Here is a 17656-nt window from a genome sequence, read left to right as displayed (position 1 = left end):
GCGCAGGGACTTCCATGAATCGCACACTTGCGCGTGCGCCTGTTTTTTTCCGCTTGCGCCTGCTTGCGCCTGCTTGCGCGTAGATTTTCGGCGCACGTTTGTTCCATGAATCAGCCCCTAACTGTTTTAAATTATTATTAATGCAAAATACCAAATCACGTTTGATCATTAACAGTTCATCAAAACATGAGAAGGGAGAGAAGATTTACCACTGCTATTGATGTGTCCTTTTTTCTTAAGAAGAGCTGTTTTATTGATGACTCTGCGTTCTTCATAAGAAAAGTTGGCAGTAGATGTTGTTTCGCGACTAAACATGAATTATGTTTGTCAAATATAATTTGTAAAGTGGCGATAAATGTTTTAATAAACTGTTTAGGATCTAATGTGATTTGGTATTCATTTTTTCACTGTAACAATTTGACCTCGCCACGGGCTGGCCCTCAGCACCAGACGTGTTTGAATAGATCGTCAATAATTAAAATTATAGAAGATAGCTGTGCAAACCCCCCCCCTTCCAATTTTTGGGGATAGCATCTCTGAAACAGTTAATAACAGCCGCTTCACACAATGATTTTATTCTGTAACAAAGATGAGACCCATATGTGTCAAATGATGAACAGGAAAAATCAGTCGGATAACAACACAAAAGCAAGTGTTTTCAGAAAAAGAATGTGCCAGGAGTCCCTCATCTCTTAAATAGGAGTGTTCTAGAAGTCCTACACCAGGCGTTTCTCCACAAGCGGCTGCACTTAAAGAAATAATCTGGCTACAGAACACCCTGCGGAACAGCGAATGGAGGAACGAACGAGCAACTAAATAAATAGATACATGGTTTAATGGTTGAAGGAACTTGTGCAGGTGGCCATTTTTTTTAGTCCCTTCAATAGACTCTCCCTTGACAGAGTTGGTCTGGGACAATATAGTGCAAGGCACAAAAATAGGAGCCAACCCGCAAAGGGCTTGTGACTTTTCATGACCGGCTGTTAGAGTACTGCCTTTTGGGGAAAATATGTGTGTCTCTTAGAACATTTAAATCACATTTGGTCAGTAACATTGTTCAAAACTACCGGCTGCACACTTTTCCAAGAAATCAAACTGGTCCAAATTGGCCGACATTTGGGAAAAACTCAAAGCCTGCCCCTCACCGCCTGCCAAATCAACAAGAAGGAAACCACAGATAACATAGAAATCTCATTCTGACTGGCTGATAAGCTGGTCTCGTCTGACATTTAAATGCCTTTCTGGTGGTCAGTCAAAGGCATTTGCCTATCGGGATGTCTCCCAATTTTCCTAGAAGGTCGTACCCTTTGCCCATCCCACCCATGTCCCGAGTTCTCAACCCTGATGGCCAACTCACAACCTCCTTTAAGCACTGATAAAAGACCTGGCTGCAACCGGACCTGAGGTCTTTTCCCTACCTGCAAGCTGTTGATTAACCCTTGCTCCCAGGACACCTGACCTTGTTATTTTTTTTAAACTCTTCTTTACATGTTCTTCTGGCCCAAGCTCTTGCTCGCCCATTAGTGGCCAGGCGCATGCATGAAGTCCCATCATTATGGTGGGGTGCGTCAAGTAGATCAGAGGTCCTGCGTGACTTCTGATAAGAAGCATTAAACCTCCTGGGATTGGGCACATGGCCAGAATGTTACAAGGAGAAAAGGTTGCAGCTTGAAAGCGTTTGCTATAAACTGAAGCATAATTGCAATGCTGTGTGAGAGAGAGCTGTTCGCCCCATGGCCACGAAAGTTTGCATGTACAATGTCTGATCACATTATACAGCCCATATGCCAGGGTTGCACGTCTTCTCCCCTGCACCTTAAAATCTCTAAGCAATTCTTTCAACCTATTCTATATATCAAATAACACTCAAGCTACAAATGGTGTGCAAGTGATAGAGAGTTCTCTTTCTTTCTTCAATGTCTGATTTGGCAGCCATCAGATGGGGCATACTTTAGCACACGGTCGCTGCACGCCGCAAAGGGCCAAACCACCAGCTGAGAAGTTGGGACAGAGTTTGTGGAGCTGTCTGGGGCTGATGGCCCACTGGGGTGCAACACTGAGGATGGCCGACATACCCCTGGTGGCCAAGAGCGCTGGCATTTCTTCCACAAAGCTTGATGCATACACAAACCAAGGCACTGGAACAGCAGAAGCTCAGAAATAGATTAAACGACAGCAAAAAACAAAAGTGCAAGGCAATAATAAGGCCATGTCCAGAGGTCGCTGTTAGATGTCAGCGGTCACTGGTGGCAGACTTCCTGTAGGTTCTTGGTGGCGGGGAGAGATTACATGGCAGTGATTTTTTCGTCTTTGGGTTTCTGCTCCGGAACATTTTTGAGCTTTTCTTCATCAGGCCTGGGGGGAAACAGAAAAGGAGAGAGACAGGAAACATCAGATGATGGCAGGTATCCATGACAATAATAATGACGGTTGTTCATCAAGGGTGTATCTGTAACCAGCGCTGTGACAAGGCCGGAGTCCATGGGATTCAGTGAAGGCCACTAGAGGGCGATCTTGGATATCAAAGATGAGATTCGATAGTGAGGAACCCCAGGAGATGCCACATTTTATGGTCACTAGTTAGTAAATGCCATGGCGCCTAGAAATACTTGTGTACAGGGGTGTTATAAATGCCATATCATATCATGATTAATTATCGGTAATCTGCATTACGCCTGGTTCTACTCTTCCTCGTCCCCGTACTTACCTCTGAGGCTCTGCTACAAGAGTTTGCGTGTGCAATGTCTGAATTGGCAACCATCAGATTTGCCTTAGAGGTAAGTACTGGGACAAGGGACGTGGAGGTAATGAACAGGAACGTCCAACATGAAATTAGTAATGAGCATTGAGGTAAAACGATGCATAAATGTTGTTTGCGATCAGTGCTTAAATAGTATCACCCTTTTTATTGCCATTCGCTTTAATGAACACTGTAGGATGAAAGGATGAAAGGCTGAGTCAGCCACACTGTGATTTGGGCCTGGGATCTCCTGGATTATCTCGGCAGCAGGCCATGAAGCCACTGCGTCTCCTCATTAGCTCTAACGTCTCCACGTGGCCTCATTTTACACTACAAGGGAATCTGAACTGCCTTAATTACAGCCGCCTTCTGTTATCAATGTACTAAAATACGGGCCATCTTTTTTGTAAACTTTTTTTTTTTCAATGGCCGCCATGGAAAGGGCTAAGGGACTACATTCCTTCTCCCTGCTCCATGGTGGTCATCTTTTTTGTTTACTTTATTCTTAGTTTTTCAATGGCCGCCATGGAAAGGGAGAACGGACTATGCATAGTCCCTTCTCCCTGTTCCGTGGCAGCCATTTATTGTCTTTCTTTTTTCAGTTGCTAGACGCTGCTGCATCTAGCAACTCAAAAAATACACTATTAGTACTCTGGTCTTATGGGCCTGGTTACTAATAGCAATAATATCCTCGCTGAGGGGGCATTACTGCTTCAGGTAATGCCATTGGCATTACCTGAAGCAGTACTGCCCCCCCAGACCCTCAGTGAGGGGCCTATTGCTTAATTAGATGTTAGGCGAGATTTATGCAGTACCCTGTGGGAGACTGCACCAGCCTTGTCCTCTTGGCAATAGTTAACCCAACCTTTGGTATAGGCCTTTACTACACACGTTGGTAGAGTGACTGAGCAGCCAGGCTTATCTCACAAGGGGTCAATGTGAGCTGTAGGGTTGCAACATAAAGTTTCACAATGACAAGTATCCAAATAACACTTACACTCAAGGTTTCTTGATTAAACAAGTATTTATTAATTTAAGTCAGTTCAGTAAGCCTTCTTTAGAAGGAAGCAAATATGTAACACTTAAATATAATTCAAGATACACTCCCTTAGTTTCAATAAATCAGTAGATACCCATTTGGGATGGCACACAGACACTTCCTACACCCTGAGGTGACTTCAATAACTAGGACACTGTGGACATTGATATATCACTGGTACTTTTAGAGCAATACTGAGTTTGGTGTCAAAAGGAAAAGGCTAGGGAAGTAAACAATGGTTTACACGTTTCTCAAACAGGTAAGCACTTTTGAACCCTCCAATGCAATGTAGATTGACCCTTTCCCAGCTATACAAGTAAAGAATGTATGACTTTTTGGAGGGACAGATCAAAAGAAAGTCAGAGGGTTGAAGAGTCTTAAGGGAGCCAGGACAGCCAATGTCACTTGAGCAAAATCTAGGGGAACTGAGACACTTCTTGAAGGTAAGTAAAAAGTCTTGCACAATGTTTTAGAGAGCTTTGTAGAAAATGAAATCACTGTTGAGTCACACGCTGGGAGGATTGTGATGGGCAAAGCTGCAAGCAACTCTGCAAAAGGCAACACATTCAAGTCTCATCTGAGAGCAAGAAAGTTACACAACAAGAGGTAAGTACCCCTTAGTTTACAGTACCTTAGGTCTGAAGATATTGGTTCTACCAGGCTTCTGTTCCTGTTGTAGTATGCATATCCTTTTGTTCCTGGGCCTCAGTCGTCGGGACAAGAGGGAGGTCCTCTGGGAACTCCTGCACTACAATTCGAAGGTCGGCGGCAGCGATGGGCAAAGTTCAGATCAGCTCTTTGCAGTTTCAGCTTCTCACGAATGGCACCACTGCGGTTCTTGGATACCTTGTGGGCTTTCCTTGCTTTCCTTGCTTCTGGAGTCCAGCACTCTGTTGAGGTGGCTCAGGCTTGGTTAGTCCTGCTTCAAGGGAGTCGGGAGGATCTTCCTGGAGTTTGGGCCTGACTTTAAAATGATGCACTCGATTCTGGTGTTCCTCTCTCTGGCACTCGGTTCCTGCAGCAGCAAATGGAAGTACAGCCAGCAACAAGAGGATTTCCAGCTGAGTTCATCTTGGGGTCGATTGGTCCCACCTTGGCTGGTCTTCTTTAGTCAAGGCAAATTCGGAGTTTCAGCACCGTTGCAGGGCTTCACCGGGAAAACCAATGGTCCAGGAGTTGCAGCAGGCATCTCTTCCAAGTTCTTCTTCAGATTCCTTCATCCAGTGGTCGACTCTGCCTACCTTGCAAAAGAACTCGCCTTTTATTCAAGTCTCTCCCATTCATTCCCAGCCTAGCTGTCACTCACACAGCATGGCGGCTGTCCTCTAAGGACAGCCAGCTGTCCCATCACCTTTAAGTACATTCCTGTAACCAAGGAGACTAAGCACAGGGAGTTTTGGGCAACTCCCTAGCTTCCTGCCTTGCCAAACACGCAGGAGCCAGATGCCGGCTTGACCAGTGAACCCCGTCAAAGACAACATGAAAAAAGGGACCAAACCTGGTTTGGCGTGCAGAGTAAATCTTAAGAAGGACATTTGCAACAAGAAATCGTGAAAAAAGAAGACTGGGGCCATTTTGACAAAATGAGCACCCATGGATGCTTTACTGCAGCTGCAATTGCAGCCTGCGGTAAAAACACACAATGGTAGGAAAAAGTAAACCAGTGCCACCAGCCATTAATTGTAGAAAGGTTAACATAAAAATAATTACATGAGAAAGTAGACAAAGGGGATACTAAGTAACCCCTCCAGTGCCCTATGGTAAGATAGTGTGTGCTGGGTCTACAAAGTTACAAAAAGTAAGTAAAGTCAATTTCCCTTTACTGCTCTTGGAAACAGTAGTTTAATGAAGATTAAACCTTTGGGAAATCTGAAAGACTTCCCTATGTCACTGCACTGAAGGTGCTGTGTGTCACAAAGTAAAAAGATGATGCCTATGGAGTTTGTCAGACTCCAAAACCAAAAGAAACACAGTGTTTGAATCAATGAAAAATACATGAGTGAGTGGGAAAAAGGTCTCACTCTCCCCAGGATAAAAATTCTAAGTCCTAAAGTCCAGCAAAAGAGCTGGCAGTCTCTAAGGTAGAAGGGAATCTGCACATTTTTGAGAATTCTCCCTAACATTAGACCAGTAAAATTTGTCAAATCTCCCAGCTGCAAGTCAAGTCATCGAACTGGCCCATACCAACCCCCAAAATCTGCCCATTATGTCCTGCCCAGCGGGTTCCTTCAGCATTTCCCTAAATGCCTTTTCCCAGACTACCATCGACCCACCAAAGGAAGCGCCGCAAGTAACTTTAATATTCAGGAAATACTGTAAACCTACAAAGGGAAACTCAATACTACACACATTAGCAACAAACAACATACAGTTATTCGTTTTCACAAATGCTTCGTATTAACATAATCATAAAGCCGACAACAATGCCATGTTCACTAAGTCAGTGAAAGACATGGAGGAAAATGTCATTCAACGTCATTATTCTAGTAAATATGGAATTCTGGAGTTCAAAGAGTCTCTGGGGAGGAGGTACTGACTGATGTCAACAAGAGAGCACTGCTTAGAATGAGTGGAAATATCAATCACTAGTGAAATGATCGATTCTACAAAATGGCCACCAAATGGCGCTATTTCCTTTCTTCTTCACCACTCCTCGCCAATAAACACGCGAAACATTTCCGAAAGAATTAGAACGGCTGCCACCACGCAATGAAAGAAAAAACAATCCTTTCTATACAAAAAGAAAACGTTTCCCATTCATGCCGTAGCAAAAAATGGGTTCAATGTGAATATGCCACCTGAAAAATGTCACCAGGGAGGTGAATATATTTTCTTGACCCTTAAAATACTTTCCCCAAATATTCTAGGAGTGGTGTAATTTACGATTATAAACTCCAATTCTAGAATATTTGGGGAAAATGTTTGATTTTACTGAGGGTGCATATTTGGGGAAATGTCTCCCTGTGGGTCATTTTCCTTGACGAGATTTTCACTGGATAACAAAAAATGAAGGTTGAGAAGTTCCACCAGGGATTTACGTGGGCCGGGGCCAGCGGGGGCTGAGCCCCAGCAGGCTCCGAAATCTTGTTCTGAGGCGGGGCCCTGGCGGGGCTCACTAATCTCCCCTGGCAGCCCCAGCCACTACCTGACTAGAATTTTTTTTCTAAATCCTGAAGCTCTCGCTCGTGTGCGAGAGCTTCAGGCTTCAGAAAAAGGTGCCTTTCATCCATAATGGTGGCGCCGAACCTGCAAGGCATCCCTTCAAGCAAGAGATGCCGTGGGCCGGCGCAACCATTATGGAGTGAAACTTGAGGCTGCTTTTCTAAATCCTGAAGCTCCCTCGCATTAGCGGGAGTTTCAGTCTTTAGGGGAAAAGGACTCAGCTTCCAGCAGCCTCACCCTGTCAGCCTTAATGGTGATGCTGCCCTCCCCCCCAAGATGGCGAGGGGCAGCGCCACCATTAAGGCTGAATAGGCGAGGCGCTATCCCCTGCCAGGCAAGCCTATAGAACATAAATGCAGAGATCAGCACCCTCTCCCCAATTGGGAGAGGGTGCTGGTCTCTACAAAAGGCTGCCTGGCATGGGTGCCAATAGCCCATTGAGCCGGGGCTAGTCAAGGGGGCATGGCCTAACGGGCCAGCAGGCGACCCCACCATTAGGCCACACTCCCCCCTGATACTTCCACCCCACCCCTCCCCCCCCCCCCCCCCACCCTGAGCCATGGCTCATTTAGCAGTGTGACTTAAGGCCCTGTGCTCCACCTGCGACGTTTGTCAAGACTCTGGGTATATTGACTGTGCCCCAGCGGAAATATCTATAGGCGCAGAGGTGGGAATGGAAAATGTTAACTGTGAGATCAAACCCGCGACAGGTGGGGGGGCAGGGGGGAGATAAATCATTAACACACCTGAAAAATAACTCAAGAGAGGATGAGCGTTCCTTATAATGGTGCATGCAAAGAATAATAGTCGCACAGATTTTAAACCTACAAAGCTATAATCAAATATTTACCTGCAGAATACTTTCCTAGCAGGCATATTCCCAGATATCCTGACCAGACGTTCAGGTATTCTTGGGGGTTAGTCTCTCATCCTTGGTCCTGACAACATGAGTTCAAATCACACCTCTGTCAACAAAAGCCCTTGAAGGGTGCAAATGGATCTCCTGGATCCGAGATCCACTGAGACGTTGTTTGCCAGATCTTAGAAAATCAGGCCCAATGACCAGCACAGTACAGGCGAGACCATATGAAAAGTGAATGAATCCCTGAACACACGCATGCCGTAAGGATTGGCAACATGGGGCCCTGTGTAACCAGACATTTTCTCATGAAAAGACACATGGGGACCAACTTTAACATTTACTGGGGGAGGGCTGAACTATATGGTACAACCTTTGGTCGAGGTGGTGTGATCGGAAGTAACCTCACAGGGTGTGACATCAAAGCAAGTGGCATCCCAGGCATGTGCACGTGGGTGATGCTCTAGCTAAATCTGCTCTCCACCAAAATGAAAACATGATAAATAGGTTTTGTTCAGTGCTTTAAGTGGGCCAGGGCTAGCCGGGGCCCGGCCCCAGCCGGCTCCAAAACGTGTGTCCCCGACGGGGTCCTGCCGGGGCTCTGTAAAGTCCTCTGCTAACTCCAGCCCAGCAGGCTTCTAGAAGCCAAGGCTTTTTTGTAAAGCCTGAAGCTCTTGCTTGCAAGTGGGAGCTCTGGGCTTTTGAAAAAAAGCCTCACCTTTCATGATGTCACTGTGCCCTTGCCAGACACCCCTTTCTTTAGAAACGCAGGGTTGATGAATTTGTAGGGGGTTGCTACACAAAGAAAAGGCAAGACTTTTTTTTTTTACAGCCTGAATTGTTTGCGTGTAAATGAGAACTTCAGGCTTTGCAAAAAAGCCCTGCCTTTGCATTGCTTCGTGATGTGCCGACCCCTTGCCAGACACCTCTTTCATTAGAGAGGGAGGGATCATCACCCTCGCACCCCAGGTGAGAGGGTGATGATCTCCTGCATATCTAGTGAAAAGACTGCAGAGGGTTAGCGCCGCAATTAAAAGAGGCAACAATTACTTTGCCTGACTTCAGCCTGGTAGTCCACGGTCCCCTGGCCCTTTTGCAAAATCGACCCGGGGCTCTTATGGGCAGCATTCAGGTGAGTTAAGTGTTGCCTCTTAATTGCGGCAATGACCCCCTGCCATGCCACACCCTCTAAGGGCCCCAGCACAAGTTTGAAGGTCACTTAAAGCACTGAATGGGTTTTAAATGAATCCTGACCATTAGCATTCCCTGCGCACGCTCCCATATTAGTGGCCTCACCAAGAGAGCAGGCAGCACCCCTGGATGGGGGGACGGAGGGGACTATTGTGTAGAAGGTAGCAAACCTCTGCATTCGCAGCAATGATCAGTGTAGCAGACAATTCGGCAGGTTATGTCTGCTACATGCATCATACATGTTATTATAATGAAATGAATTGTTGATTTGTATAGCGCACCTAACCCTCAGGGAACTGGGCGCATTGCTTGACACGCATCTATAAGGCTTTTAGAAAACACCGTAGCATATCAAACCGTCTATGAGTGAGGCTTTGCTGTGCAGGTCACACTTCACAGAATCACTTCTAGTCGATCCAAATTTTGACAGCCAAAGAAAAAAAGAAATCCATGTAGTTAAAGGGATTTGCCCAGGATCACATAGATGGTCAAACAGGGGAGCAGATCTGTGAGCCCAAGTCTATGGTTGCACGTTTAGCAACTGAATGCATTTCACACCACACGTGTTCCTGTTGCATCTGCAGTTTTCACGTGTAAATGATGAATGTTTGGCAAGTACTTCTGTATCATTAACTCACATCAATCTATATTCTTGTGCAGTATTTGTAGTTTTTTTTGGCTAGTGGAAAACATGGGACTAAACGTAACAGAATGCAAGCTGATGTGAGCCTAAAAGCCAGGACTCCCAGAGCATCTCATGTGGGCCACCCTGGGGTGCCTTTACTGTGTGCGGCTTCATCTGCTTTTAGTCAGTATTTCAAACACCAATGATGCTCCTTATTGACATTAAGTTGCATTCCCACAAAAAAGGAAATTAATTCTAAGTTACGTAAAATGGTAGTTTTCAGTTTTAGAAAATGGTTTTACTTTGTTAGTCTATTTCTTTAGAGAAGTTGGAAAACCATGTTTTAACTTGAAAACAAACCAGCATCTTTACAGATTACACGCTTGCTTCCCTTGAGGTAACTGTGTTGGACGACAGGTGGGAATGTCATACTCATGTGTTAAAGGCCCTCCATCAACAGCTGACGACCTTGCTTTGCCTGCTCTCAGCCCAAGGGGACAAAGCAAACAGAGTGAATGTTATGGCAGGTTTGGCATTGGGGCCTTGTGATTATTCATGGGATCTCATCACTTCTCCCCAGAGGAGAGCACTACCCTGTGAGGCTAGGGAGGTTAACCCGCTACGCCACATTCCCCCTAGGAGTAGCGGTAAGTGGGACCTCCTAGGGAGCGACTCCCCTCTTAGGGACAGGGACTCCCGTTCCATGGAGGAAGTATCTAGTCCTCTTTCCTATGAGACCCTGAGGCCCTCAATGTTAAAAGAAGTCCAACCTGAAGAAACTACTCTTTGCTATTGTAAGATCTCTTCTTTTACCCAACCAAGACTTGAAACCACTGTGACGAGTAAGAATAAAAGAGAAATGAAGAATGGCAATAGGTTGGAACCCAGTGGTACTAAGAAGAAGATGAGTGAAAGAGCAATAACAACTACTCCTTCAGTGATGATAGCCAGTACTGGAAAGAGTTGGCTCCAAGGAGGCATAAAGAATACCTCTTGGTAACAAAGGAGGGACTATGATCCTCTTCTGGGGAGGACCCAGCAACAGGAGATAAAAACAAAGGAAGGACTTTCTAAAGAGAGAATCCTGCATCAAGCCTGCACAGTCGGGGAAGCTGTAACCTGGGAATGAGAAGGTCATGGAAAGAAGCTGGTCCTAGGTTGAGGGGATGATGTGGAATAGTCAGAGTAGTGCTCCGTGAGCTGAAAGAGAGCCGCCCCACTTGGAAGTTGGAAGAAGTTAGACAGTGGCATGACCTCTGGGAGGTGGACCGTGTGGTCCATTAACTGCATCGACACTGACATGCCAAAGGCTCTACACAAGAAACCGGAGAGAGAAACGCTGGGAGTGTTCATAGCGAACAAGCCAGCCTACATCCCCAGGAAAATCCAGTGATGCACCCCCATAAAATTCAAGATAATGGGAGTGTGCAGGAGACCCGGTAGGGATTTAGGGCAAAGTAAAGAGTGTTACGGGAGTAATCTCCCTCGTCACAGTGATTATGAGAACCATAACAGAAGCAAATATTGCTACAGAAATAATCTCCCTCATCACAGTGATTCTGAGAACCATAACAGAAGAAAAGATTTCTATGGGAGTAATCTCCCTCATCACAGTGATTTTTAGAACCGTAACAGAAGTGAAGATTGTACAGGAGTAATCTCCCTTGTCACTGTTATTGTGAGAACCATAACAGAAGTCAAGAGTGTTACTGCAGTAATCTCCCCAATCACAGTGTTTGTGAGAATCATAACAGAAGTAAAGTGTGTTTACAGGAGTGATCTCCCTTGTTACAGTAGTTGTGAAGATCATAAGAAAATCCAAGAGTGTTACGGGAATGTTCTCCCTGGTCGCAGTAATTGTGAAAACCATAAGAAAAGGCAAGAGGGGTTTGGGAGTAATCAACCTCATCACAGTGATTTAAAAAGTCCTAAGAAAAGCCAAGTGTGGTATGGGAGTAATCCCCCTCGTCACAATAGTTGTGAAACCCATAAGTAAAGCCAAGAGTTCTAAGGGAGCAATCCCTCTCATCACAGTAACTGTAAAAACCATAAGAAATAACAAGGGAGCTATGGGAGTAATCTCCCTCATCACAGTGAGTGGGAAACCTCTACGAAAAGCCAAAAGTGCTATGAGAAAATCCTCCCTTGTCATAGTGGTGGGGGGAAGAGTTTGTTAAATCAAAACCAAGAAACTAGGAGAGAGAGAGAATATGTGAACAACAGTTAGGGAATAAACCATTTTGGACTTTAAGAGCCAATGAATAATGGATGCTTGAGAAAGGCCAACAAAGTCCCTTTGAGGAACTGCAGGGACCAATCAGAACTGTTACAAGGGACTATAAAAAAGATCAGTCACCCAGGCTGGCTGCATCAGCTGGGTCAGGAGAAGGGAACCATTCTCCTGAGCCCCTTTTTGTTTTCTGAATCCTTTTTTGATTAGTGGTAGGGTCAGAAGTAGGTATGTTTTTGGACAGAGGACAGTTTTTACTTGTGAAAAACCACCCTGATGACCTGCACCCTAGTTAGAGTTCTGTTAGGTAGGTCCAACTCTTTCAGTATAGGGGAAAAAGGTACTTTTCTTATTTCAATAAAAGCCTTGTGTAAAATGCCACCCCTTTGTCCAACTCCTTCTTCTGACTTACCAAAGCCCCCATACTTTGGAGAGCCCCTGTGTTTGACAAAGCTTAATATTTTTTCTTAAGTGTTGTTTCACCGCCTTCATCTCACTGATGGCCTTTCTTTGTTCTGCTGTGCCGAGGCCTGTTAACCTGTCCCTTGATAATCTGCAGCCACTCACCCCCTCTTCTATCTGCTATGTCTAGGATTTTACTAAAGAATTAAGTCACAAGGCCGGTGCTCTGCACATATTCCCTAACACATCATCAGTCTTCACCATCTAATGTCTGGCCAAAAACAGACCTCTCCAAAAGTAGTTCAGTTATCACAGACACGTGTTTCCCTGTGTTCAGCTCATTGGTGGGGTGCATTGAATGTACTTAACTGCATTCATCTCAAAGTAAAAAATGGGTCTCATGTTATGAAACCTCATTGATAAAACGAGGGAAATCAGCATTGCAATTTGCTTAAGGAAGCGTGCCCCCCGTTATATTCTATGAACCCACCTTCTTGCAACTTGAGCACTGTTGATTTTTGCAGGACAATCGGGATTTTTGGTGAGATGTTGTGTACCACCACACCTGTGGCATTTGGTGCAGCCATCTTTGGCCCTTGCTGTCAGTGTAGTTGCTATGTTTCCATAGGCCTTAACTTCAGCCAGCTCACTCTTCTCTGTATGTCGGCACCTTACACCTGTATCTTCGGCTGCTTGGGAAATCACGACAGCTTTAAGTGTAGTGTTTTTGGAATTGAAGAATTTTTCATGGGATTGGAGGTCTCTGTAATTAGTCACCAACATATCTTACATTCCATCTTCATCGGTAGCAGCAGAAGTGCACGGAATGGCCAATTCCCTGAGTACAACTCCTACGGCGTTGATGGACTCCGAAGCAACTTGTCTCCTGGTGTAAAATCTAGTTCTGTGCAGCGTGAGGTTCTGAGCATCTGCACATCTTTTTTGCATGCGCAGTTTTGCATTTCGGCAGTTTTGCTTCAGTGAACTCGTCTGGCTGCAGCATCAGCAGCAGTTGTTGGCAGATGTGTCGGAAGATTTTCTGAAATACGGTGGCCACCTACTCCGTAATTGTTTAACAGCCTGGCTTTCTGGGCTTGCATGCTGCAATCCATCCAGCGGCTGTATGTAGATATCAAATAGTTTGATCCATCTGTCCCATGGTACGGCATGCGCCCCAGAGCAGCTCAAGAATGCAGGAGGGATTGTATTGTGGTATTGTAGATGTGCACGGTCACGCACTCTAAATGGTGAGTGGGTGCAGGGTCACGGGATCAGCGTCTCAGTAAAATATGTAGATAGTTACCCCATCCTCATCGCCATTGTGGTGATCTGGATGATAAATCAACAACTTTAATAGGGTTTGGTGGCAGCGTACTGTTATGTTTAATGTACAGAGCAGTGTAGGCAGCACTCACCTTGCAGGGCAATACCTCGCAGTTCATGATCAGAGCATCTTATCTCCTTCTCTGGGACTTTTTTTCTGCCTGCGCCCTGCCCGGTACACCCTGTTTTGGTGCCAGCCTTTCAGCACGGGCCATTTTGCCACATCACTGTGGTCGCAGAGCCCCCTTTGGCACTGCCACAGTGGCGCGACAACCAACGCGGCGCTGCTTATTGGGCATGAGAGTGATTTAGGTGCAGCTGCCGACATTTACCATCTGTGCCGAATTCTGCATCAGACCAACGGGCATATGAAGATAAATTACATAGCTGCAGTCAGTAGGATTGGAATACCGCACTCCGGTGTTCAAGGCTTGGCACTTAGCTACAAGGCCGTTTAAAAAACACCTCTTTTAGACGTATCCTGAAATTAAATATATATGATTGAAGGGTAAGTATAAAAGTTGCGCATTACAAAACTGTAAGTTGCGTTTGGTCTCGTGGTTAAGTGCCAAGACTTGAAGAGCAGATACCTGGTATCGGAAACCACTAAATACAGTTACGTTTAAGATGATATATATATATATATATATATATATATATATATATATATATATATATATATAATGATTGCAGGGTAAGAATTAAAGTAAAGTTGTACATACCGTGCAATGATATAAATACCTTCGTATATAAACACATGTCGTTGCCAGTAGATCCCTATATATATATATATATATATATATATATATATATATATATATATACACATATACATATAGGAAAGTCATTTGAGCCAAGTCACACATTCCACAACGCCACCTAGTAGCCATCGCTGGAAGTTCACCTCCAGTTCTGAGCCACACCAGACCTTCACAGCACTGGAGGAGTAGGAGCCCCTCCAACACTGCAGGAGCAGTGCATCGCTGCGGGAGAGAAGCCCGAGCTTCCCTTCACACTGAGGTAGGCCCGTGGGCACTTCCTACCTCATAATGCTGCTAATGCCGCCACGATCGTAAAAGCACCGACATTGCGCTTTGTGTCCCCCTTGATGAGAAATTATCCTGCCTGAATTTGCCCCATGCCTCTCAGAGCATTTATACGTTTTTTCACGTGTTCCTGCTCTGGTGGATCACGCAGTAGCCATTCTAAGATGGCAGACATATGTTCTTAAGCTTCTGCCTCCCTGTTGGGTCAAGATAGGCAGTTGCCGCCTCTCCATTGGCCGCCCATATCTTGATTTGGCCCAACCAGCAACCGGCAGGCGCAAGCCGGCTTCCAGCACAAAGGCCTACACAACAAGGCGAATTTCCTGTGCATGCCTGACCCTTGCCTCTTGCCTGAAACTCTGCAGCTCAATGTCTAGCTATCACCGGATGCCGCTTACATAAGGTATTGTGACCCGAACTTGTGTCTTCCCACTCCTCGTTCGGCTACCTACACTTGTCATGACCCTCCCCATGGGCATACCAACACTACATTACTGACACTAAGGGTTAAGGCACTTCTAATGTCCCAGCGAACCTTAACTTTTTTCACCGCTAACTTACCTGTATCCCCTATGATTAACTTACATTGCTAATGAGTTGTTGCCCTGAGATGTTACTGGTTTATGCTCTGCAAACACGCTGTGATACACACGTGTAAGCAACCTTTCATTATGGTGCCATTTATTGGGACTCGTGCCCTAGTGTGTATTCCGTTTGCACCCACCCACGTGGCAATTTCTGTAACTAACCCATTGTTTACATGTCCACCATTACTGCATTTAGCCTCTACCCATTTCACAACTTGAATGCTGCATTACTTCATTACTTCTCACCTGCCTTATCAGTGGATTGTCCTACTCATCTTATAATAATAATAATAATTCTTTAATGTGGTACAGAATGAAAATAAATTCAAACTTTACACATGCAATTTTTTACATATTTCAGATCACAAAACATTATACTCAATTCAAGAATATACATAAACGTACAAATAAAATCATGAATGAATATCAATATTAAAAACTACAACTGAAAAGAACCATTGCATAGACTACGTAGCTAACTAATTTCCATCTCCACTGAGGAACTCTATATGTTCTCATGTACTCCTCAATCTTGGGATAATTCCATCCCACCCTTCAGTCCAAGTTCCACTTGTTGCCAGATGTTATACAGTGCAATAAATAAGTGCATGTTGCTGGTATTGGTGCAATAGAACCAAAAAGACATATCACGTATTGTTGCACAATCATGTACAAAGTCGCCCAAATGGCGTAAAATTGTGTCTCTCAATGTCTGGCATTCAGTGAGAAGGTGTCTAGCTGTCTCAAGACAATCTGGGGATTTACAGAGACGACATATGTGCTTATCCACCGGGATTTTCTCCCAAGCCCCTCTACTATACAAGGTGGGCAATTGCTCTAATCTAAACAGGATGATGAAGCGTCTAAGTCTTCTGGAGGGGCAGAGAGATAAGTAAGCTTGAGGCTTCATAAAGTTATACAATCGATATTTAACAAAGTGATATGTCTCAAGATTGCTTATGTGGGCGAAATTCTCTAGCCAGTCCCATATGTCTACTTTTTTACCTAATGCATGTAAGGTTTCCTTTGTGACCATAGTCCTTCTATGTATCCATCCAATGTCAAAGGAAAAATTTAACCATGTCTTTATAGAGGGGTGAGGTAGAATATTTTTTGGTCACCTCCTGGTGGATCACGGATAGTAGGGGATTGGCAGAGTCACCTATCATCTTAAGGTGAAAGCCAGCTCTTTTCCTCAGTACCATAGGTTTGAAAGAGGGAAGACCCAGTTCTAGTCTAATCAGTGCCATCGGTACCCCCGGGGGTAACCCCAAGATCCGTCTCCAGAACTTGCCCTCCAGCAGTTGTAACCACCCTAGATCCATAGTATGCAGTGACTCGAGACGATATACAATCATGGGTGCAAACACTTGGATATAAAGATGACTCGTCCCCCACAAGGTGAAACCGCCCTGCTTATTTGTAAATGAGGAAATAAGTGAGGTGACTTGCATAGCTCTTGTGATTCGCCCCTGTCTACAGAGTAAATAATCGCCTAGGGGCTCAATGTCAACTCCCACGTAGCGGTAGAATGGAGCGTAGGGTATGGAATTTCCATGTACCATCAGATTCACACGTGTTGCTCTTCTTCTCGTGAATATTAGTACTTTTGTCTTGTCCAGGTTGATGGTTAAGCCATTTATTCTGGCATAATCTCATAGAGAGGTAGCGGAGCGCCTTAAGCCACCTATGGTATTATCAAGGACAACCAAATCATCTGCATATGCCAGTACTGTACATGATGCTTCGCCAACTTTAGGCGGGCAGGTGTCAACCTCGGCCAGGGCTGCAGGGATGTCGTACACATAAAGATTGTAAATGAGGGGTGCTGTGACGCATCCCTGCTTTACCCCACTGTCTTGAATCACATTGCGAGTTAAATCTCCTTCCTGATTCAATCTAAGGCACGCCGTAGTATTGTGATGGAGTAGTTTTAAATAATATAACAAGCCTGTCGGGCATACCAATTTCTCTAGCTTGGTCCATAGTCTCCCTCGGGGATGGGGTCAAATGCAGCCTTGAAGTCGATATATAAAGCGTACAACGGGGGCTGGCCCTTGCTAAGTGCCCGTGTACGAAGTATATCCATAACCAGAAGGTTATGTGAGGTGGAGAAATCCCGCCTAAACCCGCATTGAAATCTGCTGAGTATTTTGGAATTGTCTACCCATTTCTGCAGCTCACTGAGTAACAGTGAGGCAAACAGCTTACCAGAGATATCTAACATGGATAGAAGCCTGTAATTATTAGGATCCAAGCAGCTACCTTTTTTAAATACAGGAATAAGAATGGCAGTTTGCCATGAGCGGGGAATTACCCCCTGCTCTAAGATTTTATTGAAAAGTAAGGAGAACAGATTGGCCCAGAATGGAGGATAGCTCTTAATCACTATATTGGATAACCCGTTAGGTCCAGGGGATCTGGAGGACTTCAGGGCAACTATTTTGTTCAA

General features: G+C 45.0%; 1 protein-coding gene across 2 annotated transcripts in view; it reads right to left on the bottom strand.

The window, feature by feature from the left end:
* Positions 1-559: 559 nt before the first annotated feature.
* SMIM24 (small integral membrane protein 24) overlaps positions 560-17656 on the bottom strand; it is a 77276-nt gene continuing 60179 nt past the window's right edge. For both annotated transcript variants that reach the window (XM_069649457.1, XM_069649456.1), the window contains exon 5: positions 560-2355. In XM_069649457.1, coding sequence (XP_069505558.1) covers positions 2286-2355 — 70 coding nt within the window. In that variant the 3' untranslated portion in view covers positions 560-2285. The remainder of the gene's footprint in view (positions 2356-17656) is intronic.

The sequence above is a fragment of the Ambystoma mexicanum genome, chromosome 1p (genome assembly GCF_040938575.1).
Source record: "Ambystoma mexicanum isolate Mex_15411 chromosome 1p, UKY_AmexF1_1, whole genome shotgun sequence".
NCBI classification, from domain to species: domain Eukaryota; kingdom Metazoa; phylum Chordata; class Amphibia; order Caudata; family Ambystomatidae; genus Ambystoma; species Ambystoma mexicanum.
Note: the sequence above shows the minus strand (reverse complement) of the source record. Positions and strands in the feature narration are given on the sequence as shown.